The following is a 27,752-nucleotide window of genomic DNA, read 5'->3' on the forward strand; positions in this document are numbered from 1 at the left end:
TTGTCATTTAGTTGTACTGAAATGTGCTGTTAGAAATACTCTTTAAGAAATGTACAGAGTTATCCCTAAAAACCTGAAGTTCAGTTTGGATTGCATATAGGAAAAGGAACAAAAGGAAGAAAAAATAACCACATCATCTTTTTTTTTTCCTTTGATACAATTACAAAATCTAAAATAATAAACTGAAAGTATTAATTAATTAGGGGGGAAAAGTCACAGTGGACTATTTACAGTAAAACACCGTTACAACAAATTGCTATTTTGTGCTCCATATGGATTGAGTGTGTGCCAGTGCAAGAGGATCCCCACCTGCATGTTCTCCAGACTGCCCCCTCCTGTCCTTGCCCAAGAGTTCCCTGGATGAGCCTCCGGGGAGCTGGCACCTCACACTGCTGTGTCCTTGGCCACTCTCAGCACATCCTTCCAGGAAAGCTTTCCACTAATGACACTGCTACAAGGAGGAAGCCTTCAGCAATTCACAACAACCCTCTGTTGGCAAAAAATGCTCTGGATTTGTAACAGCTGCCTGAGAATAAGTTTTGGTGCACAGAAAATAAAGGGCTGGCTGAAAGCTTTCTACTTAATACAGTTTGTCTCAACTGTTTCTCCTCAGAGGCCTGTGACCTTTGCAGAGGACTGAATGCCCTTTTGCCTTTTCCCTTTCTCAGAAATGCCACAGAGCAGTACAAGTTCCCCTTCAAGTGGCTTTTCCTACCATTTTAATTTCTGTTTGTTTTCCTGCAGCTCAGACAAGATGCAGATGTAAGCTGAGCCTGATTTGTGGAGGAAAATAGGAGCCATGTTCATGGGAGGCAACTCCCATCACTCCCCTGCCCAGCCAATACAGCAGCCTTCCCAAAATGAGGCTTTCAAATGGGCTTTGAGCTCCTGCTTCTCTGAAAACAGACCTTCTATTTGAAAACCTCCCTTTAGGGAGGGAGAAGCCCTTCTGGTTCTGTTGTTCCCTTCTCCAACCTCCAGCCCTCAGGCAGATCACCCACCCCCTGGGGCAGAACTCCCTCCTGGCACACTGGAAGCCCATTTAAACCTGAGACAGACTCCACTCAGGACAACTGGCCACACTGAGGGGCCCAGAGCCCAGCCCAGCATGTCTGAAGTTTGGCTTGCACAAGGAGCAAAACCAAACCCTGTGCCCAGAACCACTGGTACTGTTCCCGTGGCAGACGAGCCTAGTGTCTCTTAACACAATGTTTTCCCCCTCAGCGAACATAAAAAAATTTTTTTAAAAATTTTTGAAATGCTATACATGATGTGTGGTGGAAGCACTACACATTTGGGAAGAGCAGCCTTTTTGGGGTCATCTTCAGAGCACACAGACATTCTCATCTTAATTCAGCACCTCACTCCCACCAGTCCCCACCAGGAAGCCCAGCACAGCACCCCACTGTGTCACCCCCTCAGGCCTGGGGATGATGTGCCTGGCTACAAGGCAGCATCAGCCAAGCCTCACCTCCTGATCGCAGCACAGTTCCTTCCAAACCCAGATTTACCGTCAGCTGCTTTCCAGGCTGGAAGAAATGCCTGCCTGCTTGCCATAACAGCCAGTCCGTTGGGGTCTTCCACATCTGATTCCAGGTTCCGAAGAAACAGCTGCTCTTGCTCATCCTACCAACTTCCCCCAGTTGGCAGCAAAGAATACAACCCCAGAAACACACGAAAGATGCAGTCTGCTGCCTCGGGAACCAGTGACTCCCGTGGTGCCCGAAGAAGTCTGCTTCCTTCACCTCCTCCTCTGCAGGGTGGGCTGAGCAGAACGTGTCTCAGAGGGGCGTCACAAGGACAGGCTGCTGAATGTTTTGAACAACAGGAGTGTGACAGAGCCACTCCAAAAGAGTCACTGGTGGCACAAACTACGCAGCTTGTGCTCTCTCATGCTGCTGCTGAGATGGATCCACTCCTCTTCTGGCAGACACCTCTGTTTGTTTAGCTCTTAGTGAGACAGCCACCCTCAGAGCCCTTTGGCAATACCATCATGATTGCACATGAAAACAAACTCATAAAAAAGTGTAAATGAGGTCATGTTTCACCCATGAGACCACACCTGCCCCCCTCCCCCCCTGCCAGAGGACAGGCTACACCTGATCTGTCTGGTACTCGGAGGCTTCTGATAAGTTTTCAGAAAAGCTCAGGAAGTTTTCCTGGTACTCAGAACAAATGATCTCAAATCTGTAATGCCTGAACTCCACTGCAAAGGTGCCAAAGTAGCACAGGAAGCACATCACCAGGCCCCACTGGATCCTGGAAGCATGCATGTGAATGCCCCGGTCCATAAGGATGAAATCTGGAAGAGAAAGTCAAGGAGAACAAGTGGGAGCAGAGACACAAACCAGTTTGAAAGCCAACAGGGAAGAAAATCTGAACAAAGTCACCTGGATAAGTCAACCCATCCAGCCATCATGAGGAGAGTGTGAATGTGATGCCAGAGATGAAAGGGATGTCGGGTGTCCAATGGTGCCCATGGAGCACAGCAGCCCTCCTATACGGACCACGTCTTCCTGGACCCCAGATTGGGGTGATAAACATTTACAGAGGGAAACCCGGGTGCAGACAAGTCAGTGATTTGCTTGAGCATCCAGCTAGCCAGGGACAAAGCCAGCAAGTGGGGATCTGGCTGGGGGCCCCTACCTTCCAGGAGCTTCCCAGTGGGAACTGGATCAGATCACTGCACCGCAGGCAATGGGAACACCTTTCAAACAGTGAAACCTTTCATTCTATTTAGATCTCCTGCAAAATTGTCCCTTTCTGTGAAGTCTGGAAGCATACTCTACACAGTATGGCACTGAAGTAGGATTGTGCCATGAAGACAAACTGAGTAGCATTCCTAAATGCTTTGAGATGCTAGGGCCGGTGTGAGAAGAGCTGCTGCAGAATATGATACCTGGCTTCCCAGGGAGCAAGACAAAAGGATACAGAGCACCACACAGAGGGTGATGCTGGCTGAGAGAGCCACTCGTGGAATCCCAGCTTTCCGCCCCTCATTCTTCAGGTTGATCTTGAGGGTAAGGGCAGACTGGATCCAGCACGCCAATGTCCCGAAGCCAAAGGTCAGCAATGTGCCCACGATGTGGATCTCCTCATCATTGGAAAGCTAGGAACAAATAAAACAGTGATTGTGTGGACACAAGAGGAATTACCTGATAGCTAACTGGATTGCTGCTGAGGTGGGACAGGGGAGAGTGGGGATCACTGGGGTGAGAGACAGAGATGCTGTATCATTTCTTCTGGCAGAGGTGTAAGGTTAACATAACCAAGGTGAGTTGACAGCTGTCACAGTCAAGCAGATCTTCTGCCCAAAGCCCAAGAGCACCATGGAAAATGCAGTTGCTTGAGGACTGTCTCCACAGCTCCCTGACAAGGCTCACAAATAAATCCTTCCTTGGCTCCAAGTGATGGCCAGGGCAGGCAAGGACAACCCACTGGGTCTTGTACAGCTCCCTGCAATGGATGCAAATTGTGCACCTTCAGTGCCAGCTGCAGGGAGCAGTGCTGCCTGGGGAGTGGGCAGCCAGAGCCCTGACACCCCCTTGAGCTAGCACAAGCCAAAACACAAATACATGCTCCTGGTTTGGCAAGTTTCTCCCAGCAAATTTCCTCTTCTGCCCATCCTTGACCGTTGGGGTCTGAGGCAACATGAACCCAACCTCTCTGGAGTGCCAGTGCTTCCCTGTTCCTTGGGCTTCCCTGTCTCACAGGGCTCAGTGACTGTGCAACACTGCAAGGCAAAATGACAGCCAGGTTCAACTAGCAAGAATCTGCAAAGAGATCCCTTGAGGCTACAAATCCAATCAAAAAGTCCAGCATGGACTTAAGCCAAACAATTTTCCTTTTCTCTCTGCCTCTGAGGCGTTTCTAGAAAAGAAACTACCAGTCTGTAACTTCTCCCTGCAGCCTTGATTCCTGTTTGATGATTTAACAAATCCCCATCAAATAAGACACAATCTACAGGACAACAATCTAGTTGCTGTACCTCCACTGGTATCTCCCCTCCTCTCTACCCCGATTTTTTTTCAAGAGTAGGTCCAAATAATAATACAGGTAAAAATGGGATTGAGCTGCCTTTCCCAAGATAGCCAGCACTGCAAGGGACTTGCAGGTATAATGTCCCTCTAAAACACCCAATGTATAATTTTGAAGAAATATGACTTAATGCCATATTCAGCTCAGCAGTCAGGCAGGGAGAGGCATGGACAAAGGTCTCATTATGACATGCTTTCATGTTTGGCAAAAGATGCAAGAAAGGATACAGATAACTAACAATGAATGGATAATTAGAATCAGATATCAGAGAATAGAATCAGAATTCATAGACAGGCATGATTCAAAGCATCTACTGTTAAATTACAATCATTTGCTCCGAAGAGTGAAAAAAGGAAGGAGAGATTGAAACTTAGTGCCTTAGTATTCTTCTCAGAGGTAGACAAAGCTGTTACAAAGGCTTCATAGTTCCTAGCTGGGAAGCTCCTGCGAGAAAACAAGACTCTGGGTTTTGGGCTTGTGCTGTGGAGTTAGTAAGACCAATCCATAAAAGTCAAATTATCTCACACCTCATTCAAATAGAAAAAAAAGTCAACTGTTAAGGACACCAAGTTCCTTCAATAACTGTACAACCCAAAGAGGTCCTCACCCTTCACAAAACAAGTACCATTTCTGCATTAGCTCCTTGTCATGCAAAGCCAGGGGAGCAGCCAGCCAGCACTGACCTTTCTCAGTTCCTGCCATTATTGGGGGTCATTACTTGCACCCCAGTGAGAGGCAGAGCCTCAGAGTCAAACCCACATGCCACTAACTCTAATGCCTTGATTTTCACTGCAGCCCTGACAGACACACTTGTGACCACAGGGGACACCCATCCCTACAGATGTGGCAGGTGTTTGTTCCTATAACGTTGCAGGACAGAGGGAGAATGGGAGGGCCGCCATCCAGACACCCATCACATCCGGAGAAGTCCTGGCACTCCTCTGCTGTGTCCCTCTCCTGGCAGGTCTGAGGATCAGCAGGAGGTGGATTTATAGCAGCATATGTTTTAAAAGGACACGGAGCTGTCTGCTAAATCTGTATGGGCATTTGTGCATCTGTTTGCACAGATGTGTCCGCAAACTTCCCGCTCAACCCTTTTACCCAGGGCCATCTGTGCCAGCTCCCAGGGCTCAAGAGATTCGGGAGGTTCCTGCTGTGGCTCTCAGCATGCAGGTGCAAATCCTGCTGGAAACATGTGAAAAGTGATTGTGGCCCTTCATCTCAGCACACGAGGGGCAGACAGAGGTGCTGGAGCAGGTACAGGGAGGGCTGGGGCACATGCTTTTCCCGGGCTCACATCACAGGCTGTTCAAAGACCCAAGCAGATCCCCTAGAATAGCAGGGAACTCACATCACAGACAGAGCAGTCCAAGCCTGCAGGGCAGTACCTGAAAGTTGCCGAGTAGGGTCATCCCAAAAGAAGCCAAGCACAGTGCCACCAAGCCGCTGATGTTCAGCCAAGGGGTGAGCACCTTTGGCTTCAGCTGAATGAAGCGCAGGACAGCCATAACAAGCGCTGGGAAGGAAACACAAGGCAAGGGGTGTCAGTAGGTAGAACCTGCTGCAGTGAACACCTGCCTGGGGGCTCACAGCCCCCTCCTCCTCTTTATACCTGCAGGCCAGCAAGCTCTGTGCTTCTGCATGGCCCCACTTAATCAGGGACAAGACTAAGCACAGGAAGCATTTCTCTTGTAATCCAGATGCACCAAGCTCCAGGCTTCCTTTCCTCATTATGCTTTGTCTGCAAATTTTCTGAGGGAAAGAACACCTTCCTGCTTGCCTGTGAAGCTTCCACAAACACACCATGCATTCACTTAGTGGCACCTGCATTTGCATTGCTTCACTCCACTCAGGAGTCCTGAGCTCTCCTGGAGGAGGTATGTCAAACCCCACTTGTATTAAAAAGCATATGAATGGCACATATTCCTGCATATGGGGTTTGCCATAATGCCCACTGCCTCTTCTCCTCCTCTGGAACAAGTTCTGTTGCCACAAACATTCCATGAAGAATGGAACAACAGTCCTTCCATGCTTACAATTCTCCCAAGCACCACGGTATGTGATAGATGATAGATATGATACATCATACGTCGTATGATATGGCATAACCCCAGAAGATACTCAAATCGTGTATGCTTGCCCTCCCTAGGGAATGCTGCATGGAACAACACAGAAAGAAAGGCAATCAGTTGGCCTCCAAATGGGATTCAAACCAGACCACTAAAAATCAATTTAGTTGAACAGGGAAACTTGCTTGCTGTCAAACACCTTCTTATGCTCATGCTCAAATTGATAGCGTGCAGCTCATATTGTTGTAAATAGTTTGCCTTAGCAAATTACATCTGCATTTTCCACAAAACCCCTGGTATAATATAAAAAACATGGTTTAGGAAAATAAGGGCACCGTAAGTGACAAATACCCACTTTTACCCAAACTGCATAAGATATTTGAATTTACTCTCTCACAGGGGCTCTAGTGAATCAATCCGCTCCAAATCCTTAAAAATGAGAACTTTGTTCCCCCCCAAAAAGAGGACTTCTATTTTTCATCCCCAGGCAATTGTTTGGGACAGCCACCTGTGATTAGTCAAGTTCACATACAGGAACTTTTAAATTTCTATTTCTACAATACAGACTCCTGAAATTATGTGATCTTTTTCTAAAACCTGATGGGAATGACAAAAGGGAATTAAAAGTATGCTGTGCAAAATAATGGCACTTTCAGTTTCAGTCATTCCTACATTTCTAGAATGTTTCTGTAGTTTTCCTCTCCTTTGACATAACTAAGGTGGGCAGAGATAAAAGCTAAAAGCAGCTCTCAGAAGTACACAAATACAGCAGAGGAAAGTTTGACTTTATCCACAAAGCAGAGATTAGAACAGAACAGACTATTTCTGTTGGAAGGGACCTACAACAATCATTGAACTCAGCTTCCTGACCAATTCAGAGCTGACCAAAAGTTAAGGGCATTGTTATTAAGGGCATTGTTCAGATGCTTCTTAAACAGTGACAGGCTTGGGGCATCAACCCTCTCACTAGGAATCCTATTCCCATGTTTGACCACTCTCTCAGTAAAGAAATGCCTCCTAACAGAGAGTCAACAGCACCTCCCAGTTTGGGATCACCAGCAAACTTGCTAATGGTGCCTTCATGTCACTCATCCAGATCGTTGAAAAAAACATTGAACAGAACTGGACCTGGAAATGACCCCTGAGGAACAACCACTGGTGGCTGGATGCTAGCCAGATGTAGCTTCTCTACAACTCTGTGAGCCTTGCCCTTCAGCCAGTTCTTCACCCAGTGCACTATGAACCTGCTGAACCCGCAGGTGGACAACATCTCCAGAAGGTTGCTGTGAGGGACAGTGTCAAAATCTTACTAAAATCCAGAAACACTACATCCAACACCTTCCCTTCATCCACCAGGTGTGTGGCCTTATCATGGAAGGATACTGCATTTGTTCAACAGGACTTTCCCTTTGTGAGCCCATGATGACTATGGCTGGTGATTGCACTGTTCTTTAAATGTGTCCATATCATCTTGTCCCTAATTTTTCCAGGAACTGAGGTTAGACCAACAGGTCTGTAGTTCTCTGGGTGTTCCTTCATGCCCTTCTTGAAGACTGGAATGACACTGGCTGGCTTCCAATCAGCAGGGCCCTCCCCAGAATCCCAAGACATTTGGTAGATGATAGAGAGAGGTCCTGCCCTAACATCCACTACCTCCTTCTGTACTCTGAGATGAATCCCATCTGGGCCAAGGGACTTGTGAGCATTCAGCTGTTACAGCTGGTCCCTGACAATTCCAGTGCCCACAAATGGAAAGTCTCCTCTCCCATGCTTGTGATCCTTCAACTCAGAGGACTGGGCAGCCCAAGGTCTATCAGCATTTTATTAAAGACTGAGGCAGAAAAAGCATTGAATGGCTCTGCTTCTTCTTCATCCCTATTAGCCAGGTTACAGCCTTTTACAAGTATATGTCCAACATTTTCTTTAGGCATCCTTTTGCCACTGACACTTAAAAACACTCTTTTTGCTGTCTGAAACAACTCTGGCCAGTTTCAAATCAAATGGAGCTTTGGCCTTTCCTGTCTTCTCCCTGTTTATACAAACCACAGCACTGCAATCTTCCTGCAAAGCCTGACCTCTCTTCCAGAGCCCATATAATGGCTTTTCCTCTTAAGCCAAGCTGCTCTTCTCCCCCACCCTTTGAGTACAATCTCACACAGTGGGATTGCCTGCTCCTATGCTTCTAAAAGTTCTTAAAGACTGACCAGCACTCATGGACACATAAGCCCTCAAAAGCAGATTCTCAACATACTCTCCTAAGTACTTCCCTGAAGAGCTTAAAGTTTGTTTTCTTGAAATTTAGCATTCAAAATTTAGGGATCAAAGCAATTCCTTTTTTGTCATTACAGCAAAAGTTCTAAACTCAACCACTTCATGATCACCAAGGCCAAGACAGTCACCTACCACCACACCTCCCATAACACATTTGCAGTCTGGAGGTTGCATTTCCCCTGTTACATTTTTTTCTTTGCAATGGGAAACAGCAATGAACAGTTCAAAAGACTTCACATCATCACATTCAAGAAGAATATGTACAGGATATTACTTATGTTCCAGTGACTCTTAAAAAAAGCAGAAAGAGAAAGAAACTCCAGTTGTGGTTCCTACCTAGAAATGCTGCCATGTTCATGACTTGACTAAACACACAGCTTGCAGGAGGTGCATCACCTGCAATACTTGAAAATATAAAGTGTATCATTGTAACTCTAGGATGGCAAAGACACATAAATAATAAACCATTAATCAGAGCAGTACTTGGAAGAAAATAATTCATTTACCTTATATAAGGCGGTCTTTCGGGACCAGGTTTCCTAAGAGACATAGGCACAGGGAAAAAGATTCAAGGTTTTCTTTCCCATTTTGCTTTAATTGTTTTATTATTTTAAAGAAACAAGTGATTGAATATAAAGCCCACAAGAAGCTCTTACCTATCTGGTACATTTAGTGGGAGAATTTTGTTGTCTTCCACTGCTATAAAGTACCTGTCAATAAAAAGGAAAAAAGAAGGAAACAGTATAAAACTTCATCCCAGCTTCTATTCCAAGTATCACTCAAACAACACAGTAAGTGTCTCAAAGCCCACTGGCAGGATCTGCTGGAGGAGCCTGTGTTTCTCTCTGCTCAAGCAGGCAGTTTTGCTCATTTCTCAGCCTGTGTGCCTTCCTTTGTGTTGCATCTGGTTTGCATGATCGAGTAGACGAACAGGGTCACTGAACTGAGCTGCCTTAAAAATAACAAGCCAGGGGAATGTTTTCATCTTTAGTTTGAATTGTTTTGATTCACCAGGTTTACTATGGTACTCCATCCACAAAAGCTGTTTTAATAGAGAGGGGATGGGACAAGAAAAACAACAAGCAATGGAGGTCACACAAAAGGCTTAAGCTGCCCCTGCTGCTGGAAAGCAGCATCCATAGACCATGGCCAAAGCCACATCCTACAACATAACTGCTTCTCAGCCTGAGCATAGCTGCTGATCACACATTTATCACTCCCAAATTCGTGCTGCAGTCATCTGCCTGCATGCTTGGAGAGAGCCCAGCTCAGGGAAGTGCATACCTTGTGTGCATTTCGGTAGGAAGCATTAGGGAGAAAGTGAGAAGTCAGCACTAAGCTGCTGGCAGGTTGTCAGTGCTGGATGCTGAAGATTTTGAGTTTCCACCCCAAAGCAGGGCCTAAGTGTTTCTCCAAGAGCTTTGCTGAGTCATTCAAAGAAAATGTGATTAAAGGAAATTTTTATGTTTTTTTCTTTCTCTTTTCAGGCAGCTCCCAGTAAGACATATCAGGAAGAAAGCAACTTGGCTTGGGGAGCACAGAAACTCAGAGATAAAAATGTGATCCTCCAAGCCATGAACTGCCACAGACTGGCCCCTGCCCCTATCATGTGCGGTCCCAGCCCCACAGCAGCTCAAGGGCAGAGCACCCCCAAAAGACTCTCCTTAATGAGAAGCAAGCTCCCACATAACCAGCAGGAGATAACTTACACTATCCATAATCCAGCTGATGTAAACAGGGTAAAGACAAGAGGTAAAAACATCCACATGCTGCATTTCTTCCCATCCATACCTGCTAGAAACAAAGAACAAAGTAAAAACAGAGGGCAGAGTCACCCATCCTCCTTAGCCCTCCCCTTCTGAGAGCAAGAAGGGCATCCCCACAGCAGGTGCTAAGGCACCGAGCTCCTCACAGCCACGGCAAAGCTTTCCTGCTGTCACTACTGGCATAAGGGGTTCAGCTGCTGCACACAGGCAGCATGCTCCACACAGTTTCTGACAACCAAGGCGCTGGAGCCACGGAGCAGGAGACTCTTCAGCCACACCTACAGAATTGGAGTGGTTTTCAAAGTACTTCCCTCAAGGATTTTGTGCAAGGTGACCACAAGACCTGCAGCTCTGATTCCCAACTACTTCCCGCAGGCACAAGGCAAGGCAGCCTCCTACCCAGGGTCATTACCAATTCCACACACGCTGCCTCAGCAAAGCCTGCAGCATGGGGAGAGAGGGATGCCCGTGCTGTCATAATCCCCACAAAGCACACGACCAGCTCCCATCCTGGCCACAGCAAGCAGCTAAAAATAGTGTCTGGCCACACACAGAGCGGAGCCGAGCTCCAGTGCCGGCACCCAGCACGCTGTCAGGAGTCGGGATGAGGCGCTGCAAACAGGATCAGCTCTTGACATGCAGGCACTGTGAAACCCTGCATGTGGCGTAAGGGTGCTGCGGACACTGCCTCCTGAGGAAGCATTTGCCCTCCAGGTAAGATCATGCTGGATGAGCATCTGGAATGCCGGGGCTGTTCCTGTAATATGTGCAATTCAGAAACACTGCTGTGCTGCGGACACAAAGAGTCCCATGTCTCCCCGTGAGACCTTTGATAATGGATCAAGTATTTTCTCATGCTTTGTCCTCCTCCATAAATGTTCTTCCAGGCACCAACACAGCCAAGAGACACAAAGAAAGCAGAACAACACGAGGCTCACGAGCTCCAGCACCTGCTTTACTTTCACCAGGGCAGCAGCACCTGTGCCCCTGCACTCTGCCCCCACCCCTGCTGCAGGGCAGGTATTCCCTGGGGTCACCAGCCTCACGAGGCATAGTGAGGCACTGTGGGGTGCCATGACAGCTTGGGATGATGGCCTCTCATTAGAGCCTGCTGGCATTTGCAGCTCAATTACCTCATCCAGGTCCTTAAAGCCATGACCCTTCCCTTTGCCCCAAAGAAAGTACCTGCATTGTCATCCTCCTCCTCTCAGCTCCCCTGGCCTTCCTACATCTGCAGCACAGAGCCATGGTCTGCTCCCTGCTGTGAAGACCAGAGGAGAGTCAGCACCCTCACCCTGTCACAGCAGCCTGCAGCTCACTGCTCCCCTACGGCACCCAAGCTGCAAAGGACACGCTGGCTGGACTGCTCGGGGCTCCAGACTCCGGCCCTGCCTCACTGGGACAGAGGCTGAAGGGCTTCAGTGAGGCTCTCCACACCCTGTAGAAGGCATGGCACTCTCACTCTTGCTCTACAAGTCAGCTATCTTGTTTTCCCTGCAAATGACCTAGCAGGGGTACAAAACAACACCCTGGCAGTGCCAGAGTCACACCACACTTGCCCAAAACCATGAGGCCATGATTTGGTGCTGTTTGTACAGACAGCCTAGAGTAAGAGAGAAAAGCAACCTTAAAAGACAGAAAAGCAATCAGATAAGGTCTCTTCCCTGACCTGGAAGCAGAGAGAACTGCAGACAAGGAGCATGAAATGATGCAAGTATTAAGTATGCTGATTTAAAAAGCAGGCAGCTCCAGTGTGCATACAGATCTTTAGCATGGCGTAACAGATCAGAAGAAATTATCAGTGAGGGGGACTTGATCTCCCATCTCACCTCTATTCCTCTCCTCCTGTACAGGAGACACAGCATTTCATAGCTCTGTTCCCCGCACAGCTCCTGCTGTTGTGCTTGCAGCTATTCCATGAAGTGCTGCCCTTGCCTTTTCCTCCTGCTGCTCAGCAGCAATGCAGCAGCATTCCTTAGCTGGTGTTGGATGGTGCTCTGGTACTGGAAGACCCATGACAGCAATGTCAAGGACTGCTTCCAGGTGGCAGCTGCCCCACGTGCCACAGGACCGTGTCCCTGACAGCCCCTGGCAGCACAGTGCCCAAGTGCCAGCGCCCCATGCAAGGCAGACATAACTGTGGCCAAATTGCCCCCTCCTGCCTTGGCTGAAGAGAGCAGGCAGGTAACATCACCTCCTGTCCCTGTCTGCTCTGCAAGGTAATTACTGCTGTGCTGGACTCTCCTCTTGTCTCTGGTGGTGGCTGGGCTGAGCCAAGGGAACACAATTCTTTCATGTCAGGGGATGGCACATCTTATTTACCCTTCACCTTTGGAAAGGTACAAAAGTTTCGTTTACACAATAAAAGCAAACACCAGCCATAACACCTGTCCTCATTAACGGGTTGCCATAGCTCCTCCACTTCCCAGCATGGAAACTTCACAAGCTATTTCAGCATTGTCCGTCATGCAGAGAGGGACGTGGCAAGGGCTTTTCCCCCAGGCAGAGCAGTGAGGCAGCACACAGGGACAAGGATTCCACACCAGAATGAAGTGGGGAAATGTGAAAATACTGTCCAGATAACCACTGCTCTGTGCCGAGCTCTAAAATGGAGTGAGGCCAGGACTAGTGCCCAACCTTCCCAGAGTCAGAGCAACATGGCTACAGACTCACCCCCTTGGAAAACAGCCCTCTGTTTAATATTCACTGTGCCACACTGAGTCCCCTTCCATCAGCCACTAACAGAAAATGACATCTAATCATTGAATATTAAATGAATGATCAGTGCAGAGCACAGTGTCCTGATGGGAAGCTGGCTCTGTAGTTCAGACACCCTAATTTCAGCCAGCTAAAAAGAAGGAAACCACCTGCGTCTGATGGATGAAATACCAAAAGTAGGGAAGAAGAGTCCCTTCCCCCCACGTCCCCAAACAGCAACACCTTTTAATGTTGGCCATTGGCACAGCCCACACATGCTTGGATATGTTTCAGCATCCCCACGTGGGCAGGGGACGGTTTAAAAACAGAGCTCAGCTCCCGCACATTTCTCATTTATTCCCTGCTGTGTTGTTCGGGTGCCAGGAACAAAATTACATGTAATCCCAACTTCTTCCAAAGGAGAAACCCTAAGCATGTGCCAAACCTGCCTAGCGTTGCACTAGTGTTCAGCAGACATCATTCTCAGCAGCTGCCTTTGGGTTAGCCTTGTCCTCTTCAGGGACGTCCCCAGTGCTTGTATCTTCAAGCTGGGAGACCTCTGTGCACACTAAGACCAGCACCTCTAAAAGCAGACAGGAACAAGAGAACAAGGAACCCAAACATCACCCTCTTCTGCAGCGCCACACCAGTTTAGCCAAAGTAAAAGGCCAAGAGTGATAGGAGAAATTACCAAAATTCTTTACGGGAAATGTAGAAACAAATTCTTTGACAGTTAATTGCTCCACGGGGATGACATAAAGCCAGCCTTCCTTTCCACAGCTCTGTTCCGCATTGCTGCCATGACCAGTGGTGCCAAATCTGAGCAGTCAACTCCAGCTGGCAACAACAGCAATCTCTGCCAGCCCATGTTCTCCCAAATAAACACACTGCATCCAACAGGCAGCTGGTAATTTCCCATGCCCATTCGTCTTCCGTTTTTAAGGCTTGCACAGGAAGGCCTTCAGCGACAGAAAGCCCTCATGGTGCAATGGATTCACAAAGCTAACAAAAATATTTTCAGCATCACAGCTGACCCAGCCCACCTTCTCAAAAGCTTACATGTGGTTTTCCAGTCCCTCTTGACACACACTCTCACACCAGCACTGCAAAACCACTGTTCAGGTGTGCTCCTGCTGCCAGCTAATATGAGTCAGGGTGCAGAACTGAAAAGAGTTTCTCATTAGCACTGCCCCAGTGTGTGTCTTGAGATTTTCTCTCAATGCAAGCTTACTCATCTCTAGTTCCATTTTTATGTCTAAATCTGCTTAGACTGTCAGCTGCTTGCTCTGCTTTTTTTACCATTGCCCTGCTATACACCCTCAACCAATTAAGCTTCCGTTCCTCTAATGTACACACTTCAATTACAGCAGGCAGTTCACCAAACATATACTGCTGCTTGCTCAAGGTTCATTTAATATGGACATCTTAATTTCATCTGCCAAGCAAAGTTAGAGGCTCCTCCTGAAGTTGCTTTTACCAGAGAACATGAATGTAAGGAAGGACAAAATTACCACATTAACAGAGCCATACATCTTTTTTAAGACTAAAGCATGCAGATGCATTTGAAATGCATAAGCCAGAGCAACACTGCTGCGTTTCACAGCACTAGGCCATGGGGTTATTTCAGAGAACAGGTACAAAGCCAGGAGCACTGGGAGAAGGAGGACACTGTTCAAAACATAGAGCAAGTCATAAAGAAGTGCTGCCAGTCAGCAACAATAAAAGGGGAACAAACACATTCTGTCTTTTGGGGGAGCCCACTATAGCTCTCTGTTGGTTTTAAAAGCAAAAATAACCACAGTCACTTGATACCTAATGACTGTAACTGAGTGGATACAAACCAGCACATTATATAACCTGCCACCCACAAGGCACAAATGCCAACATAACAAAGCAGGGCGTTTTCAGGTTTATCTCAAGGTTTCCAGTGTGAGCGAACAATGAGAGAGATAAGATGTGACAGAGGCTTGTAAATACGTAACAAAACGGTGGGATAACAAGAAAAGAAGTGATCCCCTCTGTCAGCAAGGTCTGATGTTCTGCTTGCTTCAGGTACCCACCTACCTAACATCTCACAGATGTGCAGAAATGCCATTTTCATTTTATTTATACAAGAGGAATGGGAAAAGGTAAAGACATCTCCGGGTTGTGCATGGGGGAAGCAGGAGATGCGTCAGTAATCCTGCAACAATGTTGAGAGGCAATGTTTTCAGCCACGGCAACATCAGTACACGTTTCTTGTCTCATTTCACACACTGTGACTGCATCCAGTGTGCTAATGAAATGCTCTGGCCAACATAAACCTATCAGAGATGGGCCAACTGCAACAAAGAAATGAAACCTTCTAGTCACCAACAAACAGGGGCAGAAAAGGACATACTGATAACCACAGTGTCTGACCCAGAGATATTCCCGCAGCACTGCTGGGTCCTGAGGCCAGCGCACCCCACTGTACTTCAAAAAGTGCCCTCGGTTTTCTGCTTCCTGCTGCCCCACAACCTTCACCCTCAGTCACACATGGGTGTAAGTACTTACAGGCCATTTAGCAACCAGTGCTGAGCTGCTGTGTTACAGCCAGAGACGCCGACTGTCAACTCTTGTGGGCTGAGTCTGCCGGTCTCACACTTGGCGCTGCACGAACCAGGCACGCCCCGCTTCCAGACCACGCTCCTGGGTGTTAGAAAAGAAAAATGAATATGATCTGCCACCACAGGACCAAAGGGGTGTTCTGTAGGCTTCGACCCATGGACTTATGCCAGATCACACTGATTTCCATGAGGTCCCACTCGTACCATGAGCAGGGCTTGGGCAGTGGTGGCCCTCAGCCTGCAAAACGGCAAAGGAGGCAGAGAGAGGAGCTGGGTGAGGCAGAAGGAAACATCCAGTTCAGACATAAGGAGCTGGGGCAGTAGGCAGGGAAACCAGGCAGGAGCAGCCAGGGTGAGCTGGGGAGAACTGCATTTTGCAGGTGCTGTGTGCTTTGCCCCAGGGATCTCATTCTGCTTGGGAGCACTCACTGCAAGATTCAGCCATCCTGGCTCCTCCTGACCTCAGGGGCTGCACAAGCCAGGTGGCAACCAGCTCCCAGTGAGTCCTCCCAGTGTGTGCTGGACTGCCCACACCCAAGGGCAGATGCTTTACCACCTCTGCAAACGCAGATGTTGAGGAATACACGTAGTAGCTTGGTGAGCAGCCGCAGTGGGAGCTGCAGATTGTGGTGGTGGCTGGAGCCGCAGGCAAGGAGCTGTGACCTGGCCCCCACCCTTTGCCTAGCACAGGGCATGGGGACCTGTGGCACTGGCCAAGGGTGGCTGGTCACCCAGAGACTCCACAGAACCAAATAAACAGCAAGAAGGCCCCAGACTAAATACCACAATTGGAACTGGTGCACAGACTGTGAGGATATAAAAGCCTGGGGATTCTTTAGTTCAGAGTCCCCCTTACCCAAGGCACCAATTCAAGCTGTCATGGTGTTACTGCACCATGATTAAATTACTTAAAGGGTCCAGACCTCTGGGACTCTGCTATGGGAATCCTGGGGTCCAGCCAGTGAGGGAAACCTGTCTGACTGTGTGAGTGTGGGTTGTGTGAGGAGTCAAGCAGGGTACACACCAGCTTAATGGAACCACATGCTGTGAAAGGGCTTCAGTCCCAGCCTGGCACAGTGGGAATGTGACTGCCAAAGTGGCTCCTGGGTGGCCAGACAGGAAAGTTTCCTTTACACAGAGATGCTCAAGACTGGAGCCACTTTCACCAGACTTCTGAGACACAAGGGAAATCTAGCAGAGTCTCAAGACAGACCAAACCCATAGTCTCACACCACCACCACAACCACAAGGGCGTATCTTTCCCTTGAGAAACCTTTGGTTTGGGATGCTTGTGAGAAGGGCACTTACCTTAAAGTCCCAGCCAATCCCCAAAGTAAAGAGCTGCTGGAAAATGAGGAGGGCTATTTATCTCCTCAAAAAAAAAAAAAAGATAGCAAAGCTCTCCCAGCTTCAGCTGTGCTGTGAGGAAAGCCTCTGAAACCACCTCCTTGCTCTGCAGGCAATACAGAAATGCAGGCTGATGTTATGGCAAAGCCCAGGAAGTCAGAGGCACTGTGCAGACAGGCTGTCCAGTGACTGTCCTCCACCTCAACCACCCCAATCTAATGACCACAGTCTGAACCCACAATAAGCAGAATGAGTGTTTCTCCACCCATAAAGTACAGAGATCTTGACAGGGTATTAATAAATTGATAGACGTGTTTTATTTGCTCCTCAGTTCCAAAAATCACAAATGCCTCCAAGCATTTCCAACGTGCATGAGCAAGCAAAGCCAAGACACCGGAAGGGGGAAGGAAGTCTGCCCAAAAGGTTTGTCCCATTATCAGGAAAACAATGTAAGTGTTGGGAGTGGCAAGGAACACTTAACAGGGAGGTGAAACCTCATGTGTTGACTTACAAATAGCTTTGAAGGTAAGGAAAAACAGACTAAGCCCAGGGGAACAGACTTGGCAGAACATTATTCCTGATCATATTGTCTCCTTCTCCCATAGTTTATGGATGAGAAAGTACACACCCTGCAAGGACAGAAAAATTCCAGGTTCCCCTGCCTTTTCTACCCTGCCACTGTTTTTTTCCCACCAAATAGAAAACACAAACTCAAGCTACAGAGCTTCTCATGAAGTGCAAGCGGGGCTTCTCCCACCTGTCTACCCTGTCTTTCATCTATTTTATCCCTTCCACCCCTCTTCTATTCACCTTGTGGAAGCACAAGCTCCTTTCTTCACTGCATTTTGCAGCTCTACACTTTTGAAGAGACGTACGCTGTCCCCAGAGCAGCATTTCCTTTGGTAAATGCAACTTGTCACGGGGAAAACACCCCAGGCCTGAGAGCTGTTAGGGACTGTGGCAGAGCATACTGAGCTTTCTCAGGACAGTTTTCCCTCACCAACCTCTTCAGCCTGACGACTCACTCCTCCTCCACAGAAAGAGGTGCCTCTTCTTCACATATTCACCACCAAAGCCCCAGAGGAGCAGCAATAAGGTGATGGCCCAGAGGGTGAGCTACAAGGAATAGATGTGCAGTACCCGTGACTTGGCTTCTGCCACTCCACTAAAGAGGCCCCTTCTGGCACAGGGATTGTCTTTTGACTCTGTTGACACCTGTGGAAATCATTTTCCCTGGGAGACAAAGTACAACATAAGCAGTCATACACAGGCACTTCTGTGTTCACCACTTCCTTGCCAGCATTCCTTATCTGTAGGAATTAGCTACACTTGTTTATCAGTGCCTCAAGCTGCTACAAACATAAGCTGCTCTTTGTAGGGTGTTTGGGTGAGCTACAGTAGGAAGGTGCCATACAGCGTTTCCCCTCATGCAAACACGATGGACAGAGGGGAGCAGGGAACAGCTTCCAGATGTTCAACAGGGGCCAAGCCTGTGTGCCCAGCCCCTACATTGCATCCAGAGGGAGTAAAACTTTTAAAGTCTGTTGAAATATTTTCAGAGACAGACTTTTCTGGAGGAGACCACATTAAATGACCTCTGAGAGCATTCAGCTGGGCCAAGACCACACTGGGGAGGCTCTCTCTGACAAAGCTGTGGCCATCTTCAGTGTCTTGGCCAGGCAGAATCCACTCTTGCAGTTCTGTGGTGCCAAAACTGAAGGGCCACTGGTTCTTCTGGTTCAGGCAGTCACCACTATTAATACCAGTGGTTCCTCACGGGAAGCAGGAAATAATACAGCGAGAGCAGAAGTTCTCTCCCTAAGTACCTGGACCTGCCCCAGCACAGGAAATTGCAGGGAGGATGCTGGACACTCTCCCCACCATTGCAGCACATCAGCCCACATCCTCCAGGTTTTTGCTCCCTTCCCTTTGCTACCCATGGGAGAGGCAGCCCAGACCTCTCCCCTGCAAGCAGGGCCATCCAGAGGCAACCTCAGCATTAAAAATGTACAATAAACCTCACGTGAGGTAACCTATAGCCATTTTCACATCTCTCTCCTCCCATTCACTCTGCCCTTCTTTCTCCACCTGTTCCCAATGTGTTTTTCTTCCTTTTCACTCTCATCCTGCCCTCATCCTTCAGCCTCAGGTGACCTCTTCTGCAACCTGCAGGGACCCAAGGTGAGGAAAGACCTTTGCAAGTCTTCTTGAGGCAGCAGAACCCCACAATTACTCCCATTTTAGGCAACAGGGCCAGTGATTTACTCGCTGAGAGGTCACACTGGAAATCAGTGACACAGAGGAGCATGTGCTCACAGAGTGCTGGTCCAAGCCTCCTACTGCAGCAGCAGCCTCCTCACCTGCCACCACCCCCTATCCCAGTGTATCCTTCCCAATACATTGCTTAGGATCATCTTTCTCTTTGCTCACAGACCTTTCTCAGCTTCTGTACTCCCTCTTAACCTGCAATCACAGTTCATTGTTTCAGCTTGGACTGCAGGATTGGGACCTTAAAGCGTCTCTGTTGGGGCAAACCACAATCTTGCAATCTCAGGCTGCCCGGAAATGGCTGGGGGAAGAGAGAAAACCATGGACATGACGTTTCTTTCAAGAAAAAACCAACTGAAAACGTTGGTGTTCTTGCAAGCACACATCCCTGCTCTGCATCTGGAAAGCAAACACTGCAGCACAAAGAATCTTAAAAGGGGAAATGAAACAACTGCACTTTCAGCATCCAGGTTCAGAAAATGCTGACAGCTGGGCATGGATAATCACAAGAAAACAATTTGACTTTTAGTAGTTCAGCAGTGAAATCAGGAGCAAGACGTTTGTCAAGCAAATAGGAGTCCCCTCTCTTCATCCCATTACCCAAAGGCAGAAGGTGGGCAAGAATCAAGTCCCCCTTCTTTTAGGCACTGTCATCTGTTCGAGCAAGACACAACAGGCAGGCAGTGTCAGGATACACCTTTCACACATTGCCCTCCTCCATATTGAATTGCTAATCCTAATTAACCATATGTGCGTACATTGCTATGGCATGAGGATTGTGTGAATGTTGATCAGACAACCCTTAGGGTCACTTCCACAAGTAGCTTTGTTTAAAAGGGAAAAAAAAAAGGAAAAAAAAAAAAGCAGAAAGGTTAACTCATAATTTCTGCAACCTTTATAGATTAAGGACTCTGCATCAAAGGTTTGGCACAAGGATGATGCTCTAATTAAAAACTAAGACTGAGATCCCAAGCGACCCCATCATCACCCTGGGACATCAGCACCCAGCATCTTCCTATCACTCAGAGAGAGGCTCTCGTCCTTCCTTCCCTGAGGGACCACAGCACAGCTGAACGGCCTTTCTCAACACCTTAAATTTCCTCCACGAATTTTAACCGGACACAGCCTGCATGTCCTGACAGGACGTCCTGGCAGGATCTGGGGAAGGCTGGACCTGTCCCACTCCACAACCTCAACCCAGGTGAGCTTCTTCACAGACCCCTATGCAGCAACCCGGCCGAAGACCCTGCCGAGTTCTGTCACCACCACATCCCTCAGCGCCCAAGGGATGGATGCCCCAGAGGGATTCATGGATGAGAGGGATGCCGAAATCATGACCTGGCAGAGCTCTTCCACAGCTGGATCCTTCAGGCCCTGGGTGAAGCAGCTCTAATCCTCCTACCCAGCCCGTGTCTACCTGCGGTGACACAGGACGCTCCAGGACAGGCAGCGCGGGGTCCCGGCTCCTGCCGCAGGCTGCAGCCCCAGCCCCGCCCGCAGCTCCAGGGCTCCCCGGCGGCCGCGGGCAGCCGGACCACGGCCGGGGCGGGGGCGACGATCCGCGACAGGGCGGGGCGGCAGCGAGACGGCAGCGGGAGGGAGGGGGTGTCTGGCACTCCCGGCGCAGGCTCCCGGGAGCGGCTCCTACCTGCGCACCTGCGGACGGCTCCGGCTCCGGCGGCGGCGGCGAGCGCGGCCGGGCTGGTCCGAGCCCCGGCTCCGCCGAGCCCCGCCCCGGACGGGCGGGTCCAGAGCCGCCGCGGCCACCGGGGGCCCCGGAGCAGCGCGGGGGGGAGGGGGCTACTGGAGATGGAGCCGCTGTGTCGCTCTGACCGCGGGTTTGGGATGCTGGGATGCCGGGATGCCGTCACAGTCCCCCCGGGCGCTTCAGGGCATCCCCCGGACACGGCCAGCGCCACGCCCCGTGTGCAGCCGCAGCTCCGCCCGGTCCCGCTGTCTGCGGGCCGTCCCCGGTGCGGCCGTGCGAAAGCGTCCCTGCTCTGCCCTCTTCCCTGCCCGCCCTTCCCAGCGCCAGGAGCACCTACGCAGCCTGCGGCTCTGCGTGCGCCCTCTGCTCCAAGCCCCCGGAGGCACCGGGGAGGGCTCGCCGCACAAACCCCGCATCTTTGCAGCCCTCCCGGGAGTGCTGCCCATTTGGATGGGTATTTTGAAATAAGGAAGCAGCCACCCAGTAGCAAGAGACCCCAAGAACAGCATCTTCCACCCCTTTTCCCTTTCCTACTATGGTGGGCTTTGTGATCTCTGTAAAGTATCTCTGTGGTTGGAATTTTGAGAAAAACATTCCCAGCAAAACAGCTCGGTGATAACCATTTGGGACTGTTTCCTGGAGTGGAGGGATCCCATCACTGTCTGATCTTCATGGGATTAAGTCAACATGAATGCTACCACTTCTTTTTCCTCTTCCTCCCATCCCTCTGTGTCAGGATAACTGATGTTATCTAGCAACTGTGTTGTTTGTTTTCCTAAAATCCAAATAAGGTAGCACTTACACAAAATTTTGTCCTGGTGCCATCACTTACGAACGAACACAAAACAGACAGATGCCCAAATCCATGTCAGCCCCCAGAACAGAGCTGAGTTATACATCAGCAGTTTATCTGCATTTCATAGTCTGCCCTTCTAGCAAGGAGCACTCCTTCACTCTGCAGGTTTGGCCCTCATAGAACACTCTGAAAAGATTTCGTGTCACTGATCCCCAGGGACTGAAAATCCTTCAGAGTGCTGATCCTCAGAGCAAGCACTGCACCAGCAGGTCCCCTGAGCCCTTTCCAAAGTGGCTGCATCATCAAGGGAGAGGACAGACACTCCCACAGAAAGGCATGTACTGTGTATGCTTCTCGGTGTTTTAAAGGCTGAGGGGGCTATTTTTAGAGCTGAAATAACATTCTTCCTGCTTTGGTATTTCAAATCCTATGTTATCCTGGACTAATAAATGGTTCCTTGCAGCATTTTCTTTTTTTGCAACCTCACAAAATCCAGAGATCTTGGCCAGGTTTCTCCTCTGCCCCATGGCACTGCCATGCTCAGGAGCCAAAAGTGACTTTCCAGGCATGGCTTTCCTCGGGCAAGGAGTTGCTATTGCCTCCATGTCACCAAGAGAGGCCCCAAAATCAGGTGCCTGGAAAAAAATATGCTTGAGGTATCAGCATTAACCACATCCCTCCCTGCAAGGCTTCTCATGACAGCAAAAGTCAGGGAAGCTCACCTTAAAAGTAATAGAGGGGAGGTGTTTGAATCCCAGCACCCTCTGGCTTTCAGCAGCTGAGGTTGAAGAAAACCTTCTGTCAAACACGTGAGAAGTGAGTGCTCAGCCCCAGCAATTTTGGCCAGAAAGGAAAATGCAGCAACTAATGAGAAACTGCCTTAGTCACTTCACCTCTGCTGTCAGCCAATACTGGAAAGGAAACAATGCACCATATGGGATTTTAAGGCAATTTCATTTTTGGTAAACTCTGAGTGTCTGAGACATTTTGTTCACAGTTCTTTTTTGAGCAGATGGTGTCCCTCTGAGTGCTGGAAAACGCATGATGCTGACAGGCCCACCAAAAACCTATTACAAATTTAAAAATCACAGCTTGAAAAAAGGGCACAGCCTGGGGACAGCAAGCATGTGCTGGAGCCCACCCAGTGCAGGAAGCAAGAGAGATGCAGGCAGGCATCAGCTGTCGAGGGGTGATGTTACGAGGGTCCATGGAGACATTTCCTACAATCATTTCTTCAAGGGGACACCATGGGAGGAGCAGCCCCTCTCCCACGACCCTCATCCTGCAGCATCTCCCTGTCGGGAGTGTGAGGGTGCAAAGGGAGGTAAGACACGTGGGCACGTTGTGTTGGAACTGCATCCCACAATAAGGCATCACCTGCCTCCCTCATGGTAATGCTGCACATCCCAAAGCCCACTGCAAGCTCACGCTGACCTATGGGAAGAGTCTTTTCTCCCACATCTCCACCAACACTGCCTTGGCAAAGTCGAGCAGCCACAAGTGCCTGCCCTCACCTTGTTTGAGGTTACACCTGGCTTTCCCAGGGGTGGATGTGCCAGAGGCTGACAAGAAGGCACAATTGCAATGACACTTCTGGGCAGATGTGAGGATGCTCCTGGGGTGCTGTGAGCAGCGTTTGAATTCTTCTGTCCCAATCTACACTGGGTTTTCCTGCTGGGCCACTGAGACCCACAGGGGATCTCCCTGGCAATTTTCCTGGACTGCAAAAGCAACCTGCTCCAACGCAAGCAAATGTTCCCAATTACAGCTTTGCTTTGCTGTCTGTTCATTAGTATTTCCGCCCCTGATGAATTACCGCACATGTACATTCCCTGTCCAAATTTCACCACATCAGTGCTCTTCATGAGGAGTGAACTGCAGGCCACTCACATCTGCTTTCTTCCAGAGACAGAGAAGTGGCAACTCTGAGCCCCCCATGTCCTGACATCAAGTAGCAGGATCAGGCCTTGGCAGTATTTTATTTTTCATGTGAAGGACAGGACTACCACAGAGCTAACCCCTGCCCTTGCAGACCTCACTCACAGCTCAGGAGGAAGCAAAGCAACGTCATGCCCCTCTAGTTGCAGTCCTTCCCAGGGTGATACTACCATTGAAGACTGGCTGTGGTTATTCTGGACTGGATTTTTTGGGAGGAAAAGGTACACAGAGATGAAGAAAATGGAAAAGGGAATTGCTTTGAGTTTGTTTTCATTTCTGGGAGATACATGTCTTTTGAAAATACATTTGCCACCTTTTTCTCCTGTCCTGCTCCTTTCAGCTCCAAAGCTGGAGTGAGGCCTGGCAAGAAAGGTTGCCCACCCAGAAAGAGGAGCAAGGGGGAAAACGGGCGTAGGGATCACTCAGCAGCAGGCATTGGAGCTGCTCCACACCCTGATGCATGTGTTAAATACAATTAAAACTGTTGAAAGCCAGTTTAAACTGTTTCTCAGTTGAAGTGTTAACCCTTATTTCATTAGCCAGATCAACTCTTATCAAAGCCATCTGTTCCTTTATTGAGCTTTTCAAATATTGTGATAGACTTCATTTCTCCAAATGCCCTGCTGATAAATAGATGCCATCTGAGCAAGTGCACCTGAGGCTTGGCTTTGACAAGGTGTGCTCAGGGTGGCTGGAGAGGCAGTGACCTGCAAAGTGCACTCTCTCACCCTAAGAAACATACCCAGATCCCACCCCTATGAGATGAAGCTCTTCTCAGTTCACCCACATGATCCCAACCAAGAAAAATGCACCTAGATCAGGGAATGGAGCAGCAAATTGAAGGGACCCATTCCATCTAACTGCAGCAAAGTGACATCATTTAAATGTTAGGAAAGGAAATGGAGTAAATGGAAACAAAATTATACATTTTTTCCATAAAAAGAGAAGTAAAAAAAAAAAAATTACTGCTGTGATAGCAAATACATGGGATAAAGAGGACTTGTAGTCAGGGTGTGAGCTCTGGGGAAGAAATTTTGCAGTGCCAGAATGCCAGTGTGTGCAGCTGAGAGCTGCAGCCTGGTGTGCCCTGGCCCCAGTGGGTGTGTATTCTGGCCTGGCAGGAGGACAGTCCTACATGAAGCACAGAAAATTCTGGGGGGAAAAAAGGGACAATTTTTTTTTCTTTAAGAATAATGACATTGTGTAAAATAATTATTTCCTATTATTGTGCTGTAAATGCTACTGGAACTGTGTCAGTCAGGAAAATTTAGCAGCCACAGTTAATAAAAAGGTTAGGCATGCTGTGCAGATGTGGTAAGGACCATTTCACCTACATTTCTTATCTGTGCTGCTCATTGGAGCCTTTCCTCCAATCATTTTCCAAGTCCTGCAGGAGGGATTTTTTTATTGTTCTGCAGGCAGGCTTTGCTGCTCACCTGCTTCTCTTGGGCAGTAGATTTATCTTTAACAATGCTTGTGTATGGCAAGGCCTTTACCTGCCCTGGGGCCATACCTTTGCTCCTTGCCCTTTTGGCTTTAACCCCAGCTTGGCCATGGGTGGTACAGGAAGGGGAGAGGCAGCGGCACAGCTCCTGGAGTCACTTGTCTGAAATCCAGGATGGGAATTCTTTCATCATTTTCTCAAAAAAAGCCTAAATCAGGGTTTAACTCTCCAGGGAGTGGGGCAGCAGGAGATGGACTCAGCAAAAGCAATGCACCCCATGTGCAAGGGGTGATTTAAACAGCAACAGCCTCCAAACCATCCCGTGGGCAATTTTGCCCATGCAGGGGCACCCCAGGAGTTCTAAATTTTTCCCCTATTCTCACCTGTTTAGTGGGGCTTAACCTGGGTAGAGGTTTTTGACAGAGGTTTCTGCTCCCAGGCCAGGCACAACTGTGCCAGTGCCTCTGTGAGAGCTGGGGCACATGGGCACATGTTAGCACTTGCCTCCTTTCCCACTGGGCTCAGCTTTCAGTTTTGCTTTTCATTCTTCTTTTAAAATAAGATCTTATGGGAAATTGCACCTTGATTCCCGTAAACACCCAGAACGTGGTGAATGCTCTGTAACACCCTTTCCACATAAAGGGTAGAGCTACAAAACAGCCTAGGGGCAAAAATATCCAGATAATACAAGTCCAGCCTGGCCATGCCTTTGGGACCACAGTCTGGGAGCTGATGTATCATCAACCTCCCTCCAAACTGAGAGGCCTCCCAGCTGCAAATACCCTAAACATTGTCCAACCCCATAAATCAGCCACCACACTTCCAGCCTTGCACGGATTCTCAGGCTCACATGGACACAGGAGACCTTTTAGAAGATCTTTTTTTTCCTAGGAGCCTCCCACCCCAGCAGCTGAATGTGATACCTGCAGGCAGGCCACATTTCCCATCTGCCGGGGTTATTTCTAGAAAGCTGTGTTCTGGCTGCCAGCCAGGGGACAGCAGTTGCCTTGCACTTCCAAGCTGCAAAGGGATGCAGACATTCCCGGGGCTTACCAGGGAACAGCAGAGCCTCTGGAGGAAGTGGGCTGAGCAGAAATCCACCCTTCATACCCCAAGAGTGCAAACCCCGATGCATTTCTTCAGCGCCAGCCCTCACCCTCTCCCTGCAGCATTGCTCTCAGGGCACAACTTCAGTGCCAGCAGGTTTTGCTCATGCCTCCTGCTCCAGGGATTACCCCAGCCCAGCCCAGCTCAGCCCAGCTGCAGCAAGGATAGGGTCAGATGAGCCTGGAAGTTTCTCTGCAGTCAGCCAGCACAACCTTGGTCTCACCTCACACTTTGACTGCTGTGTTTGTGCTCCTCCCTGACAATTGATAATAACATTGGTTATTATCAATAACATTAACCAATAACATTGGTTATCAATGTTTGCATAACCAATCATGTGCTGTAATTTGGAGATTAAATCCTCCTCTAGAGATTGTGCCAAGTCCCAGGGGTCCCAGGGCAGGCTAGCATTCCCTCGAGCCACCCCATGCCAGAAAGCAGCTAGCCTGCTTGGGAGTTTCCACTTGGAAGGAGCACACAGCTCCACAGCCAACACTGCATTTCCTAAGGGACCCACCAGTTCTGGGAAAAGAGGTAAGACTGACCCAGTGCCTGCTGTGTGCCAAGGCTGAGAGCCTGGAAACACTCACTGCCACGGTGCATGGGGCAAATACGTGTTCCCGCTCCTGCATGCTGTTATTCCAGATGAGTCAACGTGCCAAGAACAGAGTTAGAGACAACACAGGATCAGGCACTGCCAGACCATCAGGTCTCAGAAGACAGTCAGTGTGCTCCTGGTTAAGTGCAACCTACAGCCAGCCACCAATCCACCAGCAGTCCCTCAACACTTCTGCACTGCTCAGGAAGCTCTAGCCAGGTCTTTAACTACCAAATCAGCAGGAGAAGTGCCACAGACCACAGAAATAAGTGCAGCTCATGCCCCAGCACCCACCCTACCAAGGCTCCACAGCTTTCCCACATCACTTCATTCAACAGTGGATGGATCCAGCACCTACCCCGGGAAATGGCAGTGGCCCTTCCTGCCTCCCACAGACCCTACATCTTCTTGAGGAAGAGAAAATCACACTAAAGAACATGAGCATAATAATTTAAAAAAACAAAAAAACCAAAACAAATGAGCAAAAAGTTCAAAACAAACACAAAACCACAAACAAATAAGCAAAAAAAGGAAATGCATGGAAGTATTCCTTGTTTTACCAAAATTTGAGGCACCCTCTTTAAAAATCTATTTTTCCTGCAAAGCCTGACACTTTTTTAATCAACTCTACCACACGGAGAATTCAATCTACAAAAAGAAGGATTCAGGTAGCATAAGCTTCCAGATAAGCATTTGATAGAGGAGCTTTTTCTTTTCTGAACAATGTTTCTTCACTTATTTTCAGTTTTTCAAAACCAGGCAACTTGACAATGGCTTCAATTTCAGTTTTCATATCCCTGAAATACACTGGAACTGCTGCTGCTGCTTTTGAAGTCTTATACCTGGGGGAGGGTGGGGGGAATCTTACCTTGTTGTAATTGTAGGTATTCAGAACAGCAGGTGCTTCATAGCAAAGCCACTTACTCTTACACCAGGCACTTGACAGGAATGAGCCTGAGGAAGTCCAAGCAGTAGCAGGACAAAAGAAAAATGATAAAGATCAACAGGAAGCTGTGTATTTTGGTGCATTCCCTGTAGTTCTGCACTCAGGAAATTGCACGAAGGAACGGATGGGAGCACCAGTGAGGTCAGGTGTTTGCACATCTTCCAAGCTTCG

The 27,752-nt window shown here is 48.8% G+C and overlaps 1 protein-coding gene across 4 annotated transcripts; it reads right to left on the minus strand.

The window, feature by feature from the left end:
* Positions 1–125: 125 nt before the first annotated feature.
* Positions 126–27,552, minus strand: TMEM150C (transmembrane protein 150C). 4 transcript variants are annotated; one of them, XM_032109202.1, is made up of 9 exons: positions 27,504–27,552; positions 15,377–15,511; positions 10,088–10,172; positions 9,035–9,088; positions 8,885–8,917; positions 8,715–8,782; positions 5,427–5,554; positions 2,932–3,109; positions 126–2,302 (listed from the first exon to the last, which is right to left on the minus strand). In XM_032109202.1, the coding sequence occupies exons 2-9, from the start codon at positions 15,381–15,383 to the stop codon at positions 2,094–2,096; spliced, it is 762 nt and encodes a 253-aa protein (XP_031965093.1). In that variant the 5' UTR covers positions 15,384–15,511; positions 27,504–27,552; the 3' UTR covers positions 126–2,093. The 4 variants fall into 4 exon arrangements, with proteins under 4 accessions (XP_031965093.1, XP_031965094.1, XP_031965091.1 ...); XM_032109203.1 differs by lacking the exon at positions 27,504–27,552 and adding an exon at positions 20,693–20,795 and having other exon boundaries at positions 10,088–10,169; XM_032109200.1 differs by lacking the exon at positions 27,504–27,552 and adding an exon at positions 20,693–20,795.
* Between the last annotated feature and the right edge of the window lie 200 nt (positions 27,553–27,752).

The sequence above is a fragment of the Corvus moneduloides genome, chromosome 5 (assembly GCF_009650955.1).
Source record: "Corvus moneduloides isolate bCorMon1 chromosome 5, bCorMon1.pri, whole genome shotgun sequence".
NCBI lineage: Eukaryota > Metazoa > Chordata > Aves > Passeriformes > Corvidae > Corvus > Corvus moneduloides.